The 19,928-nt window shown below is 54.9% G+C and overlaps 1 protein-coding gene across 7 annotated transcripts in view; it reads right to left on the bottom strand.

The window, feature by feature from the left end:
- The window catches only part of LOC146863653 (putative E3 ubiquitin-protein ligase HERC1), a 1,482,062-nt gene that overhangs the window by 134,637 nt on the left and 1,327,497 nt on the right, over nucleotides 1–19,928 (bottom strand). For all 7 annotated transcript variants that reach the window (XM_085627737.1, XM_085627739.1, XM_085627735.1 and 4 more), the window contains one exon: nucleotides 14,091–14,167. In XM_085627737.1, coding sequence (XP_085483863.1) covers nucleotides 14,091–14,167 — 77 coding nt within the window. The remainder of the gene's footprint in view (nucleotides 1–14,090; nucleotides 14,168–19,928) is intronic.

Below are 19,928 nucleotides of genomic sequence, written 5' to 3'. Positions count from 1 at the left end.
ATAGGCTGTCGGTAATCCGCTTGTAGAGACACGTGACCGCCTTGAACGTTCCCGCCGCCATTACGACATATTGGCAGACCAGCGAGGTCTGAGGTTCTACCAACCCCCCCCTCCAGTGTCTCCTAATGGCTGCCGTCAAGCGGCATGAATCAGGAAATCCCCTTGCGGTAGATCGTGGCATTCCACTAGGTCATTAAAAGGAAGGAGGTTGCCATCCTCAAATAGATACCCTACTGTAAGTATCCCCGCCTCCTCCCAGTCCCGCAATCCGGCCCAGTCGCCTCCGTGTGGTAGGGTCTCACACACCACCAGCGGGATCTCCGGAGCATAGGGGCATGCTTGCTCGAGCGCCTGATCAAACGGTTCCAGCACTTGTGCACCACCTGTAAGTCAGTCGGGAGCTCCCTAGCCCTTGTGGGTAAGCACAGCAGTACCCGGGATAGTAGCGCCAGCGGAGGGTCTGGCCCGCCAGGCCCCTCTCGATGTCTAAGTCTGCCCGCCATCCACTTAGTAAACCATTGCAACTGCGCTGCATGATAATATGCTTCTAGATCCGGCAAGCCAAATCCCCCCTCCGCCTTGGGGCGTTGCATGGGGATCAGGGCCACCCTCCAGCGCCCCGCACCCCACAGGAATCCCGTGAGCAATGTGCTGAGCTGCGCGAACACCTGAGCTGGGATCCAGATCGGAAGCGTCCCAAAAAAATAGAGGAACCTGGGTAGCGTGACCATTTTTACCAAGGCAACCCTGCCCGCCACTGAGAGCGGATGGTGTCCCCAAAACTCAAAACAGGCCTTGGCCTTACGTATGGCCCGCCCTATATTACCCTCCAGCATGTCACTAGGGTTGTGATAGATCTGGACTCCAAGGTAAGGCAAACAACTAGTCTCCCACGGGACTCCCTCCGCCGGCTGCGTACCATCCCTGCCTGGGCGAGTCGGGAAAAGATAGGACTTGGACCAGTTCACGCGAAGCCCTGCGGCCTCTCCCAAAGAATGCAACAGTCCCTTGGCACCCCGAAGGGCCTCCCCCAAGTCGGCCAGAAAAAGGAAGTAGATCGTCAGCATACAGCGCTATGTGGTGCAAGTGTCCTTCCACCACTAGTCCCGAGTAGTGGCGTCCCGATCGGGCCTGAACAGCCATGGGCTCCATTGCCAGAGCAAAGAGCAGGGGCGACAGCGGGCACCCCTGCCTCGTCCCCCTACCCACTGTGCAAGCAGCCGAGATCAGCCCCCCCGTGCGGACCCTGGCAGTGGAGTTATTAAACAAGATTGACGTCCATTCCACGAAGCGCTCTCCTAGGCCAAACGCCCTCAGGACCGCAAAAAGCTATGGCCACTCCAAGCTATCAAAGGCCTTTTCAATATCAACTGCAAAGATACAGGCCTCCTCCCCACAGTAGGTGTCCGCCCTCAGAACCCGCAGCAACCTCCTTATGTCCATCGGCGTGTTCCGTGCCGGGATAAAACCCGCCTGGTCCACGTGGACCAACGTTGCCATGTGGGCCATTAGCCGACTAGCAAGAATTCGACTGAGTATCTTGTAGTCCAGATTAAGCATGGCAAGTGGTCTATATGCAGTCCGGTCCCAGGACGGCCGACCCGGTTTAAGGAGAGGCACGATGATTGCCTCCCGCGTAGAAGCAGGGAGGCAACCCTCCCGCCGTGCTTTGTTATAGACAACGACTAGCCTTGGGGCCAGGGCATCTACAAATGCTGAATAAAAATCCACCGGAAAGCCATCTGTCCCCGGCGTCTTGTTCCGAGCCATATGTTTGATAGCGCTGCGCACTTCTCCTACCTTAACATCTTTACCAAGATCCTCCGCTGCCTCGATATCCAACCGGGGGAGCTCTATCCCCTCTAACATTCCCGCGCCATTGGTAGCTCCAGGAGCAAGCCTGCTCTGATAGAGAGTGGTATAATAGTCCAGGAAATGCGCGTTGATGGCTTGTTGAGTATAATACGCCACCCCCTCCCGATCCCTAATCTCCAGAATAGGCGTGCCTCTGCGTGCCGGATTTGCCAACCACGCCAATAGCGCCCCTGACTTGTCTCGTTCTGCTTGGGCCCGCATATTATAGGCCTTGTAATCAAAGGAGCGTAGTCTTTCCACCTGTGTCGCCACCTCCTCACGTGCCGAAAGCAAGTCCTCCTGCCTGTCAGGCCGCTCCGGCCTCTCCTTTTCCAGGTCTCGGAGCCTATCCTCTGCCCCAAGCACCTCTCGTGTCAACACCCTGCGGACTCCCACCACCTCCCCAATACAACGCCCCCTGATTACTGTTTTGAACGCGTCCCATTCAATAAGCAGGTTCGATGCAGACCCCGCATTATCTAGAAAATAAGCGTCTACCGCCAATCCGATCGAGGCCCTAAACACCGGATCATCGAGCGCCTCCGGTCGCAACCGCCAAGTAGGAATGGCAGGCTTTGCCCGCGTCCAATCCATCAATACTAGCAATGGGTTATGATCAGAGATCGTCCTACTCAAATATTCGCTATGGGTAATCCCCCCGTGCACTTCTGGGGAGCAGAGGAACGAGTCCAAGCGAACATGCAGCTCGTGCAACCCAGAGAAGAAGAAGTAGTCCCTATCTCCCGGGTGGTGAGTCCTCCAAGTATCTATCAGTCCCCACTGACACTGCTATGCCCGTCTAGTCGCGGCGAGCCTGTGTGCGGGAGAATCTGGAAGAGGCGGGTGAGAACGGTCCAGGTCTATATCAGTAATACAATTAAAGTCCCCTCCCAATAGCACCGAACCAGTCAATAGTGGAGCCAGTTTCCCGGAGAGGTGCTCGAAGAACTCAGCTTGAGCGACGTTGGGGGCGTAGAGGCTCCCCAGCACCATGTTCCTACCGTCGAGCCGCCCCGCCACCACTACATATCTACCAGCCAGATCAATCAACTGTCTGATGCTCTGAAACGGGACCCCCGCTCGTATCCAAATCAATGTACCCCTGGAAAAGGCCGAGTATGAGGTGTGAAACAGCTGCCCCCTCCATCTACGCTGCAACGCCACCCCCTCCGCCTGTGTTAAATGTGTTTCCTGCAGCATAGCAATCTGGACTCCCCTCCTCACCAAATAGGCGTGTATCTTGTGCCGGCGTGTCATAGTGTGCATGCCCCTGACATTCCACGACATACATTTAAGCCCTACGGTGGAACCCATATTCGGAATCGCAATGGTCTTCCGTCCTGCCCCATCTCAGCGGCATGCTGATCCCCTATAAGATCCCCCAACCCCAATAAACTTCCCAACTCCCACTCCCCAGGACAGGTACAGACAAACTAGCTCCCATCCAAACTAATGCAACGATCAACCAGTCACTAACCGTTGTGAAGCGTGCGCTGACCCAAAAGGACCCAGAGCCCCCCAGGCACCCCTCCCATCCCATCCATAGCAGGCAGAAAGGGACCCAGGTATCAGTCTGAACAAGAGGCAGCCCCCCTCTGCCCCCATAATTCAGGCCGACCAGTATCTGCTCCCCAGTGGCATCCTGGCCCGCTCGCCCCCAACACCTTTGATCCATTTCACATAAAGAGGTCTGCTGTCTGGGGTGTAACCACGGGAAGTTCAGGATCAGAGTCCCCGCCTGTGCTATCGGCAGGAGAGCACCCAAGCCCCCCTACATCACGGCTAGCAACAGTAGAGCAAGGGCTAGTTGCACCTCGGCTGATCTCCGCAACCGCCCTCACTGCCCTATCTCGTTCCACTTGAAGTCCCGGCCGGGTCATGGATCTCTGTGACCGCGTAGGCGCAGGTGATCCACGTTCCGCTGCACCCTCCGGAGATGCCCCCTTCGATCCCGGTTTTCGCGCCTCCAACCACTGCCATGCATCTTGTGGTGTGGTGAAGAAGTGAGTAGTCACCCCATCCACTACTCTGAGGCGTGCGGGGAACAGCATGGCATAGGGCAATCGCAACTGTCGAAGCTTCCGCTTCAGGGCAAGAAAGGAAGCACGTTGTCTCTGCACTTCCCTGGTGAAGTCTGGGAAAATCATCACCCTAGCATTCGCAATTTGGAGGTTCTGCTTTCCTCGCGCCTTCTGCAAGATGTGGTCTCTGTCGCGGTAATGTAGTAAACTCACGACAAACAGACGAGGGGGTGTGCCCAGCTTTGGGGGTCTGGCTGGGACCCTGTGTGCGTGTTCCAGGGCGAAGAAGGGGGAGAGTCCCTCCGGGGCAACTTCGGTCCATAGCCAGTTCTCCAGGTATCGAACAGCGTTGTCCCCGTCCTCTCGTTCCGGGACCCCAACTATGCGTAGATTGTTCCTGCGAGAGCGCCCCTCGCTGTCCTCCGCTCGTACCTCCAATATCCGGACCTTCTCTTCCACCACTTTCAGAGAGCGCCGTAGGGTAGAAAGTTCGTCTGGAACCCCCGCCAGGGTCGTCTCCGTTATTTTCACCCGCTCCTTGAGCTTGCCGTGGTCATCCTTCAGGAGATTAAGGTCTACCCCTATAGCGTCCATCTTGGACTCCAAAGCTTCCCGGGTGAATACCGAAAGTCTTAAAATTAGGCTTTTTCTCAATTTAGTAGTAGTAAAGTTAGGACTCCTAACTTTAGGACTCCTAAATGCCTTCCGTGAATATCAAAAACCTTAAAATTAGGATTTTTCTCAGTTTAGGAGTAGTAAAGTTAGGACTCGTAACTTTACTACACCTAAACTGAGAAAAATCCTAACTTTAAGACCTTCAGTTTTCACAGAAGGCATTTAGGAGTCCTAAAGTTAGGACTCCTAACTTCTGTGAATACCGAAATGAGTAAGTGCCTTCTGTGAATACCAAAAGGGTAGTAAGTTTAGGATTTTTGTCTTAAGTTAGTTCTGTGAATCGGGCCCATAGTCGATTCCGGGCAACAGAAGGACAACAATGACTGATCACCGTGGACGAATCTATTTACATAACGCCATCTGCCATGGACTACTGAATCTCCGTTTATCATCCGTTCGATGTTTTGTTGAGAACAACTTTGGGATGTGGAAGCACCTGACGCTCCAATGCAGCCTGGCTTTGTGATGGAGAATAGGATGAGCTGTTTGTTTTGTTTTTATTTATTTAAATTCCGTCTTCCAGGTGTGGTACTCTGGCGAGCATGTGAGCCAGCTGCTTCCCTTACATAATGGCTTGGACTAGACCAGAAACAAGGTTTATCACACTTTGTTGAGCCTTCTCAACAAAAATCAACACATAGCAAAAAAATACTTTGTGAATAGACAAAATATGCAGTTTTCCTCTGATATTTTTCAATGGAAAGGTAATAATGTATTCATACCCATGTAACCATAAAATCACTGATATGGAAACATTCTGATGAAGCAATTCAATAGAAAGGTTAATCATGGGTTGCAGCAATGCCGATTTGTTTTACTTCCAACAATGTAGTTTGTTATGGCTGTCAGCTCTGTTGAAATTTGTAAAACAGATGATTTTATGACAGATCCAGGGTTTGGTTTCTTGCTTGCATTTATATTAGTTTCAGCTTAAGCGTACTTTAATCACACTCTTCTGACAAGGAACGGGTCCTTATAGGTTATTGGCGATAAAAGCATGCCTTATGCAAGTTCACCAGGCTTGTATTTTATTGCAAGTTGGGTAATTTGCATCTGCCCTTGGCCCGCCTGGTGCGGTGATAAAACTTGCTGATGAGCCGAAGAACCGGTCCTGCCCATGACTCAGCGTATGCTGTGACACTGGATACACCTGTCGCACCCCGGAGCAGCACTGCAGACAGTCCCATCTCCTGCACAGGGACCACTGTAGTGTCCCTGTGCTCGTGTCAGGCGATGCGCGTGGGGCCTGCAACGCGCGTGGCGCACAAAGACTCTGGGACACTGGTGCTGGTTATGCTGCCGTCTCCGCAGCACGGGGCTTGACTGCCGCCGCATCCGCGTGACGTCACATTTATTGTAGTACGTACAACAACGTGCCCTGACGCGCACACCATCGCGTGTCACGTCAGGGCCTGGTATCGCGACATTACATTCCTCCCCAACACACAAAACAAAATTACAATATTCCCCAGAACAGTCCGTAATCACACTATTCAACACGGACGGCAGGTCACGCATTGTCCACCTTTTGGCAGTTCAAACAGGCTCATATATAAACATGAACAGTCTTACTTGACGTAGTCTCGCAGCCGGCAGGAAGGCGCTGGGTGCGGCCTCAGGTCATATCGCATTCCACCACGCTCACCGGCAGCGTCTTGATCTCCACTCACAAAGTCACTCTCAGCTCCGGTCTCTCCGGCCTCAGGTACGCCTGCGACTCCAGGCGGCAGGGTCTCTGGCCGGGGCGGCATGGTGGCATGCCCTGAACTGGTGAGCTCTACCCTGTCACTCACGGGGCTCTCGGGTCCTGAAAACCCTTCTTCTCGCGGCATGTCTCTTAAATCTCTGCCTTGTCGTTGCATCTCCCTGTCCTGTCGTTGTTCCTCCCCTCCGGAGGGCACAGGAATCCGCTTGAAGAAAGAGACGTTCCGCGTTATCTTTTCAGCGCCCTTCCGGGCCGTCACACACGTGCCTCTCACTTTCTCCACCCTCCAGGGCTGACGTTCAAAGTTCAAACGAAACTTGCCCCCTGGCACTCTGTTCCGGATCAGTACATAGTCACCTGGGGCTATCGGTGAGGACACAGCCCTCCTCCGGGCATCGGTTTGGGCAAACGCTCCGCGTCGATGCGCATCAATGGCACTGTCATTGGGAGTTTCGGGCTGCCAATCTGGGTGATGCGGTATGGAATCGGTGACCACCCGCCCCATTAGCAAGTGCGCGGGAGCCACTCCCGTGATGGAGTGGGGCGTTTGACGATAGCTCCGGAGGAACGTGAAAATGGCAAGCTCTACAGACTGGCCCTTTTCGTGGGCTATTCGAATGACTTTGTTGAGAGTCCTCATGAAGCGTTCTGCTTCTCCATTCGCTTGAGGCCATCGTGGAGTGATCCGCCGATGGTGAATTCCGAGCGCTTGGAGGTATGCCGCGAAGTCTTGACTCTGAAATGGTGACCCATTGTCGGTCCTGATTTCCTTGACAATGCCATGTGTGGCCATGATCTTCTCGAGCTTCGGGATTACTTCCTGGGCACTCAGAGCGGTCAGTATCTCAACCTCCGGATACTTGGAGTGATCGTCTATGGCCACCAAGGTGTGCCTTCCGTCAGGCAGGCTGCCGAAGTCAACGCTTATCTTCGACCAGGGCTTCCTGGGGCGAGGCTCCATCACTACCGGGGCAGGCCGTGGCACTTCACCAGACAGTTGACACGCCTGGCACTCGCGAACTGTCGCCTCCACGAGGTCGTCCATGAGAGGGAACCATACTTTGGTTCGGAGCCGTGACTTGGTCTTGACCATGCCTTGGTGACCGATGTGGGCGAGATCCACCACTCTCTGAGTGAGGGACGTCGGGATTACCAGCCGGTGGCCTCTCAGCAGGCAACCAGTCTCGTCTTCCGTTAATTCTGTCCTCACGTGGTATAGGCTTTCCATGATCTGCTTGGCCTGAGGCGTCAGACTCTTCCACTCCTCTCGGGCGCGGGTCCAGCTGTTGTCCCGGACCGCCATTCTCGCCCTCTGCAGGCACTCGTCTTCGCGGGTGGCCTGGGACAGGCTTGTCATGGACACTGGCCGGGGGCACGACCGCGCCGTGACGCACCGGACATACTCCTCCGTTTCTGCCGCCTCTTGTGCTTCTCTTGGAGTGGCTGTTCGGGGGTGACGAGAGAGGTAGTCTGCCGGGTTGCGCGCCCCCGGCTGATACTCAATCTTGCAGTTGTAGTCCTGCAGTTGCAACATCCACTTTTCTATCCGTGGTGGCGGCTTCGTCGAGGTTCCTGCAAACAGGGATACCAGTGGCTTATGGTCGGTGGTCACGACGAATGGTTTGCCATAGACATACAAGTGGAAGTGGCGACACCCCCAGTGAATGGCGATCGCCTCCTTTTCTATTTGAGAATACCTCTGCTCCATCTCAGTGAGTGATCGGCTTGCGAAGGCCACCGGGGCCCACTCCTCAGCGTCCGTCTTCCTCTGCAGCAGGACTGCTCCTAGCCCAACCGGACCAGCATCCACGGCAATTTGTGTCAGCTTGGCCGGGTCGAAGAAGGCCAGCGTCGTAGCTTCTGAGAGTGCATGTTTGACTTCCTCAAATGCTCTGCTCTGGTCCATGTTCCACGTCCACGGGGTTGAGTCTTTCGTGAGCTCTCTCAGCGGCGCTGTGAGGTTTGCTAGATCCTTGATGAACCTGCCACAGTAATTCACCATGCCTAGAAAACTTCTCACCTCTGTGACATTGGCGGGAGCAGCTGCTTCCTTGATGTCTCTGACCTTGTCCGGATCGGGGTTTACCCCATCAGCTGAGAATGTGTAGCCGAAGAACTGGATCTTTCGGCATAAGAACTCACACTTCTCCCGGTGCAGCGTGAGGCCTGCGTCTCGTATGCGTCGTAGCACTTGCACCAGTCTCTCGTTGTGTTCCGCTATCGTCGTGGCGTGTATCATGATGTCATCGCTGACATTGAGCGCCCCGGGGATCCCCGCGATCAGTTCCTGGATCACATTCTGGAACACCTCCGCAGCGCTCGAGACTCCGAAGCTCAGCCTCGTGTACCGCCTCAGACCTACGTGCGTGGAGAATGTCGTTATGTTCCGTGACGCCTCATCCAGGACTAGTTGATGATACCCTGAGCGGAGGTCCAACTTTGAGAACCACTTGGCGCCGGCCATTTCACCAGCGATATCATCGATCGTGGGGGTGATATGTCGCTCCCTTTTGATGGCCACGTTCGGGAGTCTCATGTCCACACATATCCGGACAGCGCCTGGCTGCTTGGGTTTCTTCGCCACCACAATCGGTGACACCCACGGGGTCGGTCCGGACACCTTCTCGATGATCCCCGCCGCTTCCAGCTTCTTCAGTTCCGCTTCCACGAGTGGCCTGAGGTGGAAGGCTATGCGGCGATGTCGGAGGGCTATCGGCTGGACCGTGGGATCGATGTGTAGGTGGACTTCTTTCCCCCGGAACTTGCCTATTCCCTGAAAGATGTCCTCAAATTCCTCCAGAGTGCGCTGTACTGACTCCTGGTGTACCCCGAACGCGAAGGTCACCACTCCCAGGTCTTCCGCCGCTCGACAGCCCAGGAGCATGCCTTGTCCGTCTTCGGTGACATAGACGTTCGATGTGATAGATCGGGTCCCATGGGATATCACCGTTCTAAACTTTCCCCGCACCTTCAACGGTTCTTCCTGTCCATAGGCGAATACTGTGATGGTCGAGGGCTGTAATGGGGGCTGAGGGCACATGGTCTTGTGCATGGCAGCGGCCATGATGTTGATGCTGGCTCCTGTGTCTACCACTGTTGTGACTTCTTCTGACCCTATCCGGATGCTGCACTGCGGTAGCCTCCTGGTTCGGCGGGCTGCCGTGCCTATCATGTGCACCCGGTGTATGACCTTTTCCTCCTCTTCGTCGTCATCCATGTCGCTGGCCCCTGGGCCTCCTTCCTCGACCGTGTGCACAGCCTGGCGGGGCTTACGAAAACCCTTCGAACGGCACACTTTCTCAAAGTGATTGAAGCGTCCACACCCTCTGCATTTGGTCCCTCTCGCTGGGCACTCTGCCGGGGCGTGGGGTGAGCCACCACAGTACCCACAGGACTTCTGTTGTTCTGGAACAGCCGGGGCTTGCTTTCGTCGGGGCCACCTCTGTTTCGGCTTGACCGCCACGGCATTGACCGGCTCGGCCTTCACTGGCACTTGCAGTGCCGCCTCCATGTGCGCGGCGCGCGCCTTGGATAGCTCTTTCGTTCGGCCCATCGTCAGGATGTCCGCTAGAGACTTCCCGGATTCCTCCAAGATCCTCTCCCTAAGCTTGGCGGACGCACATCCTTGAATTATCTGGCCTCGTATCTCCTCCGCCTCGTCTCGAAACCCACAGGTGGCCGCTAAGTTCTTGAGACGAGCGTGGAACTTGTCGAGCGACTCCTCCGGCGCCTGGCGCGCCTGGCGAAATATGAACCGTTCATAGTCTCGATTTGCCATCGGTTCAAAGTGCTCGTTGAGAGCGGCTATGAGCGTCGTGTGCGTCTTGGGGGTGACCTCCGTGAGAGTCTTCACTATGTTGTGAATTTCTTTCCCACCTAGGTGAATTATCATGGCGCGCTTTTGATCTCTGTGGACCTTCGTGGCCTCGAAGAAAATGCGCACCCGGTCCTCCCAGTCTCTCCACCGGGCCGCTACCGTCGATGGGGCCCCCTCGACGGAGAATGGCTCTATTGGCGGGATTGTCGCCATGGTGCGCGCACGTGGCTTGCGCGGGCTTGAACCTCCTTCTTTCAGGCGCCGGCCCGCTGGGCGAGACCTTCTGACGCACGTGTGTGTGCGGCGCGATGCGAGACCTTGCTTCCCTTGGGCCGTTCAGGCTCCCCTGGGCGAGACCTTTTGGCCTGTGTTAGGCTAACTTTAGGCGAGACCTCTTCTCCCTTGGCCTGTCCTTCGTTCCCAGGGTCCCCAGGGATCCGTGTGTGTGAGTGGGCCAGCCCCTCCCTTATGCCGTCTGATTTTGGAGAGTCTATGGGAGTCCAGGGGATGCTTGACCCTACCTTCACAGGCCTCCGATGGTCCCGGTGACACCGTGTGCCTTCCCTGGGTGATCGCGTGGCAAAGAGGCGGGGCACCGAGGCCGCGGCGTGCTCTCCGGGTCAGGAGGTCAGGGCACGTGACGTTGTTGAAGCGCGCTGGGCGCCGATAGCAGAGCCGGCCCCAGCGCAAACAGGCAGGCACACCGAGATGCTTTCTGTGTGTGTTCACAGTATGGGGGGCCTCCAGCGCGCTCCGGCGGGGCACGAGCACCGCAACGAGGACCGTTAGCGGCCGCCACTCCAACCGGACGCGCCGAGGCTGCGCAGGGGCACGATCGCACCCTCGTCGCCAATTTGTAGTGTCCCTGTGCTCGTGTCAGGCGATGCGCGTGGGGCCTGCAACGCGCGTGGCGCACAAAGACTCTGGGACACTGGTGCTGGTTATGCTGCCGTCTCCGCAGCACGGGGCTTGACTGCCGCCGCATCCGCGTGACGTCACATTTATTGTAGTACGTACAACAACGTGCCCTGACGCGCACACCATCGCGTGTCACGTCAGGGCCTGGTATCGCGACATTACAGACCACTCGCTCCCTGCAACATCATTAGTTGAGTGAAAGTTTATTTTACCCTGTCGATACTTGCTAAAGTGAGACAAACACTTGAGCAATGGCATCAGCGCAAAAGAGACCCAAGGAAGCCCCCCAGCAGAGTTCCAACGACAAGAAGCAGCAGGGAGCCGATAGCACAACCTTCCGTTACACCAACAAGAGGGGCTATGATATCACCCGCAACCCCCACCTCAACATGGTACAGTAGCTAGGAGGGCTGGGAGCAGGGCGGAGGAGAAAAGACAGCTGGGTGCAGAGGAGGGAACCAGTGGGAGCTTAAAAGCACGCTGCCTGTCAACTGCTGCCCATGTGAGTGCCACCTCAGACCAGATCTGTTTTCCGTGTGACGCAGTCACCACAGAGCAGCTCCGGTTACATAACAATTCAAACCGCTCGCACACACGACAAGCGCAGTCCTGCCCAGGGGGAGACCTGCTGCGACACGCGTCCCAGTGATGCCTGATACAGACATACACTGGTGTGTAGGAAGTGTTATTCTCCGGCTCGCGAGTTGTTTCAGAGTGGCACTGGCAGCTGCGCTTCCAACGGACACCTAAATCAGATGGGGTGGGGGGAGATTTGGGTGGGCACGAGCACCACCGGCAGTGCCTGGAGAGGAGCGGGGGTGCCGCCAAGAAGTCACAGACTCCGGAAGGGAGGGGGAGGAACGGGAAGAAAGTAGTCTGGGCAGTAAAGGGGCTGATAGCCATGTTAGGTCATGGGGAGGGACCAACAAGCCAAAAACCAATCAGAATGCAGCATTTAGGATGTAAGCCAATCCAAAAGATGGGCGAATAGTGGGTGCAGCTTAAACTAAGCTTCCCCACTATAGTATATACTGCATGGCTCAACGAGACCTAAAAAGGGGAATTTAAGACTTGGCAAGGGGTTATTGTGCTAGGTCGAATTGGTAGTTTAAATGTCACTGGAAGAAGAGGGTTGGAGGCTGTCTTGCACATCAATAGACTATTGTATTCCCACCCATCTTTCAGTGGAGTGGGTTTACTTCAAAGGGACCTCAGGAATGTTCTCATCGGCTTCCTTCAATTCACATCCCTGTCTGTAAAGGGTCAGCTCTGACCTTCATTTTCTTGGCCATTTGTACAAATGAGTTCCAAATCAGACCCATGTCTCCGTACAGTCACGCACACATACACTTTCGATGTTCATCTTGACTTATCACGGATACGCACAGACCTGCCATCCAGATCCCCCTGAATTAAATGAAAGCCTCAGTGGAAGCAGTACATACGCTCTCCGGAAGGAAACAACAGGAGTTACTCTCCAGTAAGGACAGTGGGTACTTTTGGTCCCCTCCAGGCCAACGTCTGAAGTCAAAATCAAACCTGAAAACGCAATCTCATTGCAGGGGTACAGGCTCTGGTAGCCATGCAGACGACCACTGTCACAGATTTGCCATACAGACACACTTGACTTGAGCATCTTAAGCTGGCTTGCCATTGGACAAGGTGTCACACTGTTCCGGCATGACGTGTTTTCACCCACTGGATTTGACAATCTCTGTGTCAACTGGAGGTGTTCAACAATGTTACTGACAGTCACCCGTGTGACCCCTCATGGGCCTTGGAAATAAATATCCAGCCATGGTCAGCCAGCTCTCCTTTGCCAATGTTTGTTCCACTACCACCTCGTTTTGTTGTCTCTGCCATTGCCTTGAAATCTGAGTCTTAAGTAGGAGCGTTTGGTGTCTCTTGCAATGACCAGTCAGTGCCACCCTATAATTTACCATCCATACGGTAGAATGGCCTGAGAGATGCACTGTGTCCTGAACTCCAGACTTGCACCCAGATTTACGAAGAACTTCCATTGCCCTTGCCTCCCGCAAGGTGGCGCAAGGCAGTGCAAGCACTTCAGTGAGATTTACTAAGCCACACAAAGCCACTTAGTGTGGGTCTGTGTGGTTTAGTAAATCTGGAGTAACGCAACGCAAATTGCTGCCTAAGACAAGAAAACCTGGGAGTGCATCAAAAGGATACACCATCCCAACAGAGGCATAACAAAGAGAAATATCTATTTCTCTTTGTTATTTCCTCTTTTTGCAGCACACATAGAAAGAGAAAAATGCCTCTAAGGTTTATGTTTGTGCAGAAAGGTGCCCCTTCCTGCACAAAAACAATCCTGCCTGTAATGCAGGCAGCCTAGCACCATGACTCAATGGTGCCTGTGTTGCAGCTAGGCTGCACTGTGTGTGCCAGCGTAAAGAAAGCGCAGGAATACACCACATATTAATAAATATGTCACATTCCTACTCTCTCCATTTACAGCAGCGCAGCAAGTGGTCTTGCTGCATTGCATTAATAGTAAAGCTGTGCCTTGATTTTTTTGCCTGTGTCCCTAAAGAAGGATTAAAATTGGCACGTCACTTGAACCACGCGAAGGGCATTGTATCTCCCTTGTCAAGACCAGTACCAGTGGTAGGAAGCTTTGTTGTGCCATGAAAGGAGAGGCGCAGTGCTCCCTGCCCAGTGCTGCCCAGCCTGGATAGAAGCTAATGACTTCCCATGGAGATCCTGGAGCAGGACCCCCATGGAGATCATATCCACAGGGATCTCCCCTCCACTACCTGAAGAAGTATCTATGGGATCAGAGATCCGAGGACCGAGGATTTGCAGGAAGTAATCTGCTACTGAGGGTGTGTTGAGCCAGCACTTTATCTGTGGAACATCAAGGTCTTAGGATGAGCCAAAGTGCTGGTGAGTCCCTGCAGGCGCTACTGTGAAGAAGAAAAGATCATTGAGGTGGAACGGCTGATGTTCCCCAAGCTGGCACTGCCAGTAGGGCATGAAGCACATAGACTGCTTGATGACATTTCTTAAAGATTGACCTTAAAGTGTATATTTTACTGCCCTGTTGAAAGTGTGTGTCTGCCCTGCGGGTACGCTTTACCGATCTCTGTTGCTTCCAGCCTCATCAGTTCCATTAGGGGTGAGAATCAGCAGGTCCACCTTTCCAGTGAGCAGTTCCTGAAATAAATCAGATACAAAATGTGAAGCGAGACACGTGGGGGGGCCTGTACAGCTGCTATACCACTAATCTGAAAAAACTGCGAAACCACACCAGGGTTTTATCACAACCAACTCGTGGAAAATCTTTCACCGCAGCCCCACAATGCTCATTGTACATAATGCAAACCACTAAAGAAACAGCCACTAGCTGGAGGAGTGTCAGACCTTTCGACCAGCCGTACTTCGCCTCCCACCAGCACTGACCAGTGTGACTGCTGTGGTGAAGGGCATGTGCAACACAAAATCTGGAGGCTGTCAATGAAGACTACTTAGTACTAAAAATTGACACCCAGAGGAGCTGGTCTTGGCTCAAATAGCACCTCCTCCCACTTGTCATCTTCAATTGTCAGTGTGGAGGGAAAATGGTAGGAGGAGTGGAAAGGTGAGGGGACATCAGAAAGGAGTTGAACAGACTGGAGAACAGTGTTCACGACATTTGTCTTTAGAGCTCGGTTGGAGAGAGTTTGCTACAGGATGCTCCGGCACCCCTCTGAAGGTCTGCGCCTTGGGCGTGTGCCCGCCTCACCCAAGCTAAAGGCCTGGGTACCCCGAAGTTAACCACCTGGCGACTGCAAAAGCAAAGGCTTTTTTCTGCTATTTTTATTAAACATCAAACATTGTACATTCAGTCAGTTCAGTCAGTTCAGAAGTTTGTGAAGTTTGCGACCTCCTGTGCCTCACAGAACGGACGCTCCCCGCCACTGCTCTGCCACTTACCTGCCTCCCCTGCCTGACGCCTGATCTCCGCATCTTTTTCCCGCCACTTACCTGACGCCGCTGCCTGCCTCCGGATACCGCCTCCCGCCTCCCAGGTAACGCCTGCTGCCTCCTGGCCGCTCCTCACGCCGCTGCCTTCACTCCTCCTACCTGCTGACCCCCGCTGGGCACTGGGTGACTTCCTGCCTGCTCCGCCGCTTCCCGCCGTTTTTCCCGCCGCCGCTGCCACAGGTGCCTCCTCCCACTCCCGCCTCCACCTCCGGCCCGCCCCCCCTCCCTGCCCATTGGCCACCCCGCTCCCGCCTCCCGCTGACCCTCCCTCCCGGCTCCTTATTTATGACCCCCCCAGCGACCGCGCAGCGGACGCGCGCAGCGGGAGCGCCGACTGAGCGCCGAAGGTGCGCCAAAGGTAAGCCCGTCTGCGCCCGTCCGTGCCTGGACCGCGCCCAGCGCCAGACCCCCTGGCCCCCGCGCCCGCCAGCCCCCCCGCAGGACCTACGACTTCGCTACGCTCATCGCACTCAAACCCGCCCGAGCCCCCGGATGCTACCAAGCGTCCCCGCGACGCACCCATGGACCCTTCGTCTGCGGATCCTGCAACTTCTCCTGCCTCCGAACAAGCACCACGCCCACCAAGACGGACAATAGCAACCACCTCAAGTGCATCCTGATCAACACCCGCTCCATCCACAGACACGCCGTGGAACTCTGGAACCTCCTCGACACCGCATCTCCAGACGTCGCCTTCCTCACGGAAACCTGGATGAACGACTCCTCAGCCCCCGACATCGCCATAGCCATCCCGGACGGCTACAAGATCATCAGGAGGGATCGCAACAACCAGACTGGAGGGGGCATCGCCATCGCTCACAAAAACACCATTTGCATCACGACTGACTCCACCGACGCATTCAACACCGCCGAACACCTGCACTTCCAGATCCACACCGACCCCAAGACTACCCTCAGAGGCACCCTCATCTACAGACCCCCGGGACCACGCGCACAGTTCTGCGAAGACATCACGGACTTCATCAGCCCTCACGCCCTCCCCTCCACCGACTACATCCTCCTCGGAGACCTCAACTTCCACCTGGAGAACAACAACGACCGCAACACGACCACCCTGCTGGACAACCTCGCCAACCTCGGACTCCAGCAACTGGTCAACACCCCCACCCACTGCGCCGGCCACACGCTCGACCCCCTCTTCTCATCCAGCAAGCACATCACCTTCAGCCACTGCACCGGACTCCACTGGACTGACCACAGCTGCGTCCACTTCAGCTTCAAGAAGAACACGGTCCAGCACCACCCGAAGCAGGTTCCCCACAGAAACTGGAGCAAGATCACCGTCGACCAGCTCACCACCTCCCTTAGCCAGAACCCACCGGTCAGGACAACGGACCCTAACACAGCAGCCCTCGACCTCACGCAATGGCTGACCTCCTGTGCCAACGACCTCGCCCCACTGAAGAACCCACTCACCAGGCCCAGAAGCAAGAAGGCCCCCTGGTTCACCGACGAACTCAAGGACTCCAAGAAGGCCTGCCGCACCCTCGAGAAGGCCTGGCTCCTCGACAAGACCACCGACAACATGACCGCCCTCAAACTCGCCACCCGCAGACATCACCAGCTCATCCGCACCACCAAGAAGAAATCTTTGAAGGAACGACTGGACAAGAACGCCCATGACAGCAAGGAGCTCTTCAACATCGTCAAGGAGTTCTCCAACCCCAGCACCGGCAACAACGACATCACTCCCTCGCAGGACCTCTGCGACTCCCTCGCCTCGTACTTCCACCGCAAGATCGCCGACATCCACAACAGTTTCGGCGCTCCACCCCCGCACCCATCGACCGAACCTACGCACCCCGCCGCTACCCTCCAGACATGGACCAAAGTGACCCTCGAAGACACGACACGCATGATGAACACCATCCACTCCGGATCTCCGACCGACCCATGCCCCCACCATGTCTTCAACAAGGCCGCCTCTACCATCGCACCCCACCTCCGAGACATCATCAACGCCTCCTTCGACACAGCCACCTTCCCGGAGAGCTGGAAGCACGCCGAGCTCAGCGCACTACTGAAGAAACCAACTGCGGACCCGACCGACCTCAAGAACTTCCGCCCTATCTCGCTCCTTCCATTCCCTGCCAAAGTCATCGAGAAGGTCGTCAACAAGCAGCTGGCTGCCTTCCTCGAGACGAACGGATCCCTCGACCCATCGCAATCCGGATTCAGAGCCAACCACAGCACCGAGACCGCCCTCATCGCAGCCACCGACGACATCCGAGCCCTGCTCGACAAAGGTGAAACAGCGGCACTCATCCTCCTTGACCTCTCCGCAGCTTTTGACACTGTCTGCCACCGCACCCTAGTCCAACGCCTCAATGACACCGGCATCCAGGGGATTGCTCTGGAATGGATCATCTCATACCTCTCCGGCAGAACTCAGAGAGTACGCCTCCTTCCGTTCCGCTCTGAGGCCACCGAAGTCATCTGCGGGGTCCCGCAAGGATCATCGCTCAGCCCCACTCTCTTCAACATCTACATGAAACCCCTCGCTGCCATCGCACACCAACACAACCTCAACATCATTTCCTACGCCGATGACACCCAGCTGATTCTCTCCCTCACCAGAGACCCCGACACCGCCAAAGCCGACCTACACGAAGGGATGAAAGATGTCGCCGAATGGATGAACATCAGCCGCCTGAAGTTGAACACGGACAAGACAGAAGTCCTCATCCTGGGACCGTCGCCCTCCACATGGGACGACTCCTGGTGGCCCCCGGCCCTGGGCACCGCACCCAAGCCATCGGACCACGCACGCAACTTGGGCGTCATCCTGGACTCCTCCCTATCGATGACCAGACAAGTCAACGCCGTCTCCTCATCTTGCTTCCACAACCTCCGCATGCTCCGCAAGATCTTCAGATGGATCCCGACCGAGACCAGGAAAACTGTCACCCAGGCCCTCGTCACCAGCAGACTAGACTACGGAAACACCCTCTACGCTGGTACAACAGCCAAGCTTCAGAAAAGACTTCAGCGTATCCAGAACGCCTCCGCCCATCTCATCCTGGACGCCCCCCGACGCAGCCACATCTCGAGCCACCTGAGAGACCTGCACTGGCTCCCTGTCAACAAGAGGATCATGTTCAGACTCCTCACCCACGCACACAAATCCCTCCACGACCTGGGCCCAAGGTACCTCAACGACCGCCTGACCTTCTACACGCCCACCCGACAGCTACGATCCGCGAACCTCGCCCTCGCCGTCGTCCCTCGCATCCAGAGAGCCACCGCTGGAGGAAGATCCTTCTCCTACCTGGCGGCTAAGACATGGAACTCCCTGCCCGTCCACCTGCGGCTGACCCAGGACCACCTCGCCTTCAGGAAACAGCTCAAGACCTGGCTGTTCGAGCAGTAGCAGACCCCTTCCCCCAAGCGCCTTGAGACCCTTCCGGGTGAGTAGTGCGCGATACAAATTCCTTGATGGATTGATTGATTGACATCATCTGACCGTACTCAACAATGTAACAATTCAAAACAAACAACTATTCCTGGCTGTTTGCAATAATGGGTTATAACGTAAAGGGCGTTTACTCACTGTTTGGGCGGACCTAGTCTTTATTAGTCTCTTCGTTTGCTAATTGCTTATTCTGTCCATCCTCCAAGCTGCTCAAGGTGATAAGTTTCAGTCATCGTTAAGGGGCAACTTGTGTGTGCTGCACCTAGTGTGCTTGTGTGACATCTGGGCACGAGTAGGAGAACAATTTACAGTGGCTTCACGGTTGTTTGGAAGGTGTGATTGCCCATTTTTATGTTCGTGATTTTATCATAGGGGTCTCTTGTCATTCTTGCGTATTACAGTACTTAATATGTCATCCCAGGTTGTTTTTCAGGTGTTTTCAATCATGTATCTGTTGTGTGGAGATGGCTGTTGTTGACTTGGCTCTTTCTGCAGGGCCATAACCAAACTTTTTGCCTTCACCCTCCAGTTTTCTGAACCCATTTTTGTTGGCCTTTGGGACTCTGTTCACTTTACTACTGCTAACCAGTATTTATTTTACTTGTAAGTCCCTAGTGAAGTGGTGCTACATGTACCCAGGCCCTGTGAACTAAATGCAACTAGTAGGCCTGTAGCACCCTACTTAAGTAGCCCTTTACACTTGTCTCAGGCCTGCCACTGCAGCCTGTGTGTGCAGTTTTTGAACTGACTTTTCGACCTAGCAAAATAAATCTTTTTGCCAGTCCCAAACCTTCTTTTTCAATACATACAAGTAAATAGCCCACAGGCCAGGGTGAAATGTTTTTAAAAAGTAGGACATGTCATTTTTACTTGTCCTGGTAGTGAAAAACTCTTTCATTTTTCACAGTGGCAAGGCCTACTTCTAACCGTAAGTTTAACGTTGGAGTTACATTATAACATTAAGGGCCTCATTACGATGTCGGTCAGATAAGGCTCGAACGGCATTCGGATTTTACCAATCTGATTTGGAACTCATGTGTCCAACCGACTTGGAAACATTTCAATGGTATGTAACCGTTCGGTCTGTCCGACTCAGTTCAGACCGGCATTTGGAGGCTCCGAGCCGGTCGGAGCCGAATCGTACAGCTCTATGGACCACGCTTCCGACCGACATATTACAATGTTGGATTCGGACAGCTTTTCCGACTCTGTTCGTCTAACACGGAACTGCTGTCAGAAACTGACTTAGGGGAACCGTAGCAAACTCCCCTTCACCCGAAGGCCTCTAGTTGGGGTTGTGGGGGTACCCATGGGACCCCACTTTACAACCATTCACAGTGTGGCAGGCACCATGGGGTGCCCTTCACAGGGTACAAACTTTTCCGCAACCACTCCTTTTTTCAATGGGAGCCTGTGCTGTCAGTCGGAACGCAGGCTCCCATTGAAGTCAATGGGAGTTCAACCAAACGGTGTTCGGAACCACCGTAATCGGTCGGTCGAACTACCCGAGCCCTAGCC

The sequence above is a fragment of the Triturus cristatus genome, chromosome 2_1 (assembly GCF_964204655.1).
Source record: "Triturus cristatus chromosome 2_1, aTriCri1.1, whole genome shotgun sequence".
Taxonomy (NCBI): Eukaryota; Metazoa; Chordata; class Amphibia; order Caudata; family Salamandridae; genus Triturus; species Triturus cristatus.
The sequence above is the reverse complement of the archived record's forward strand: the minus strand, read 5'-3'. Positions and strand labels throughout refer to the sequence as shown.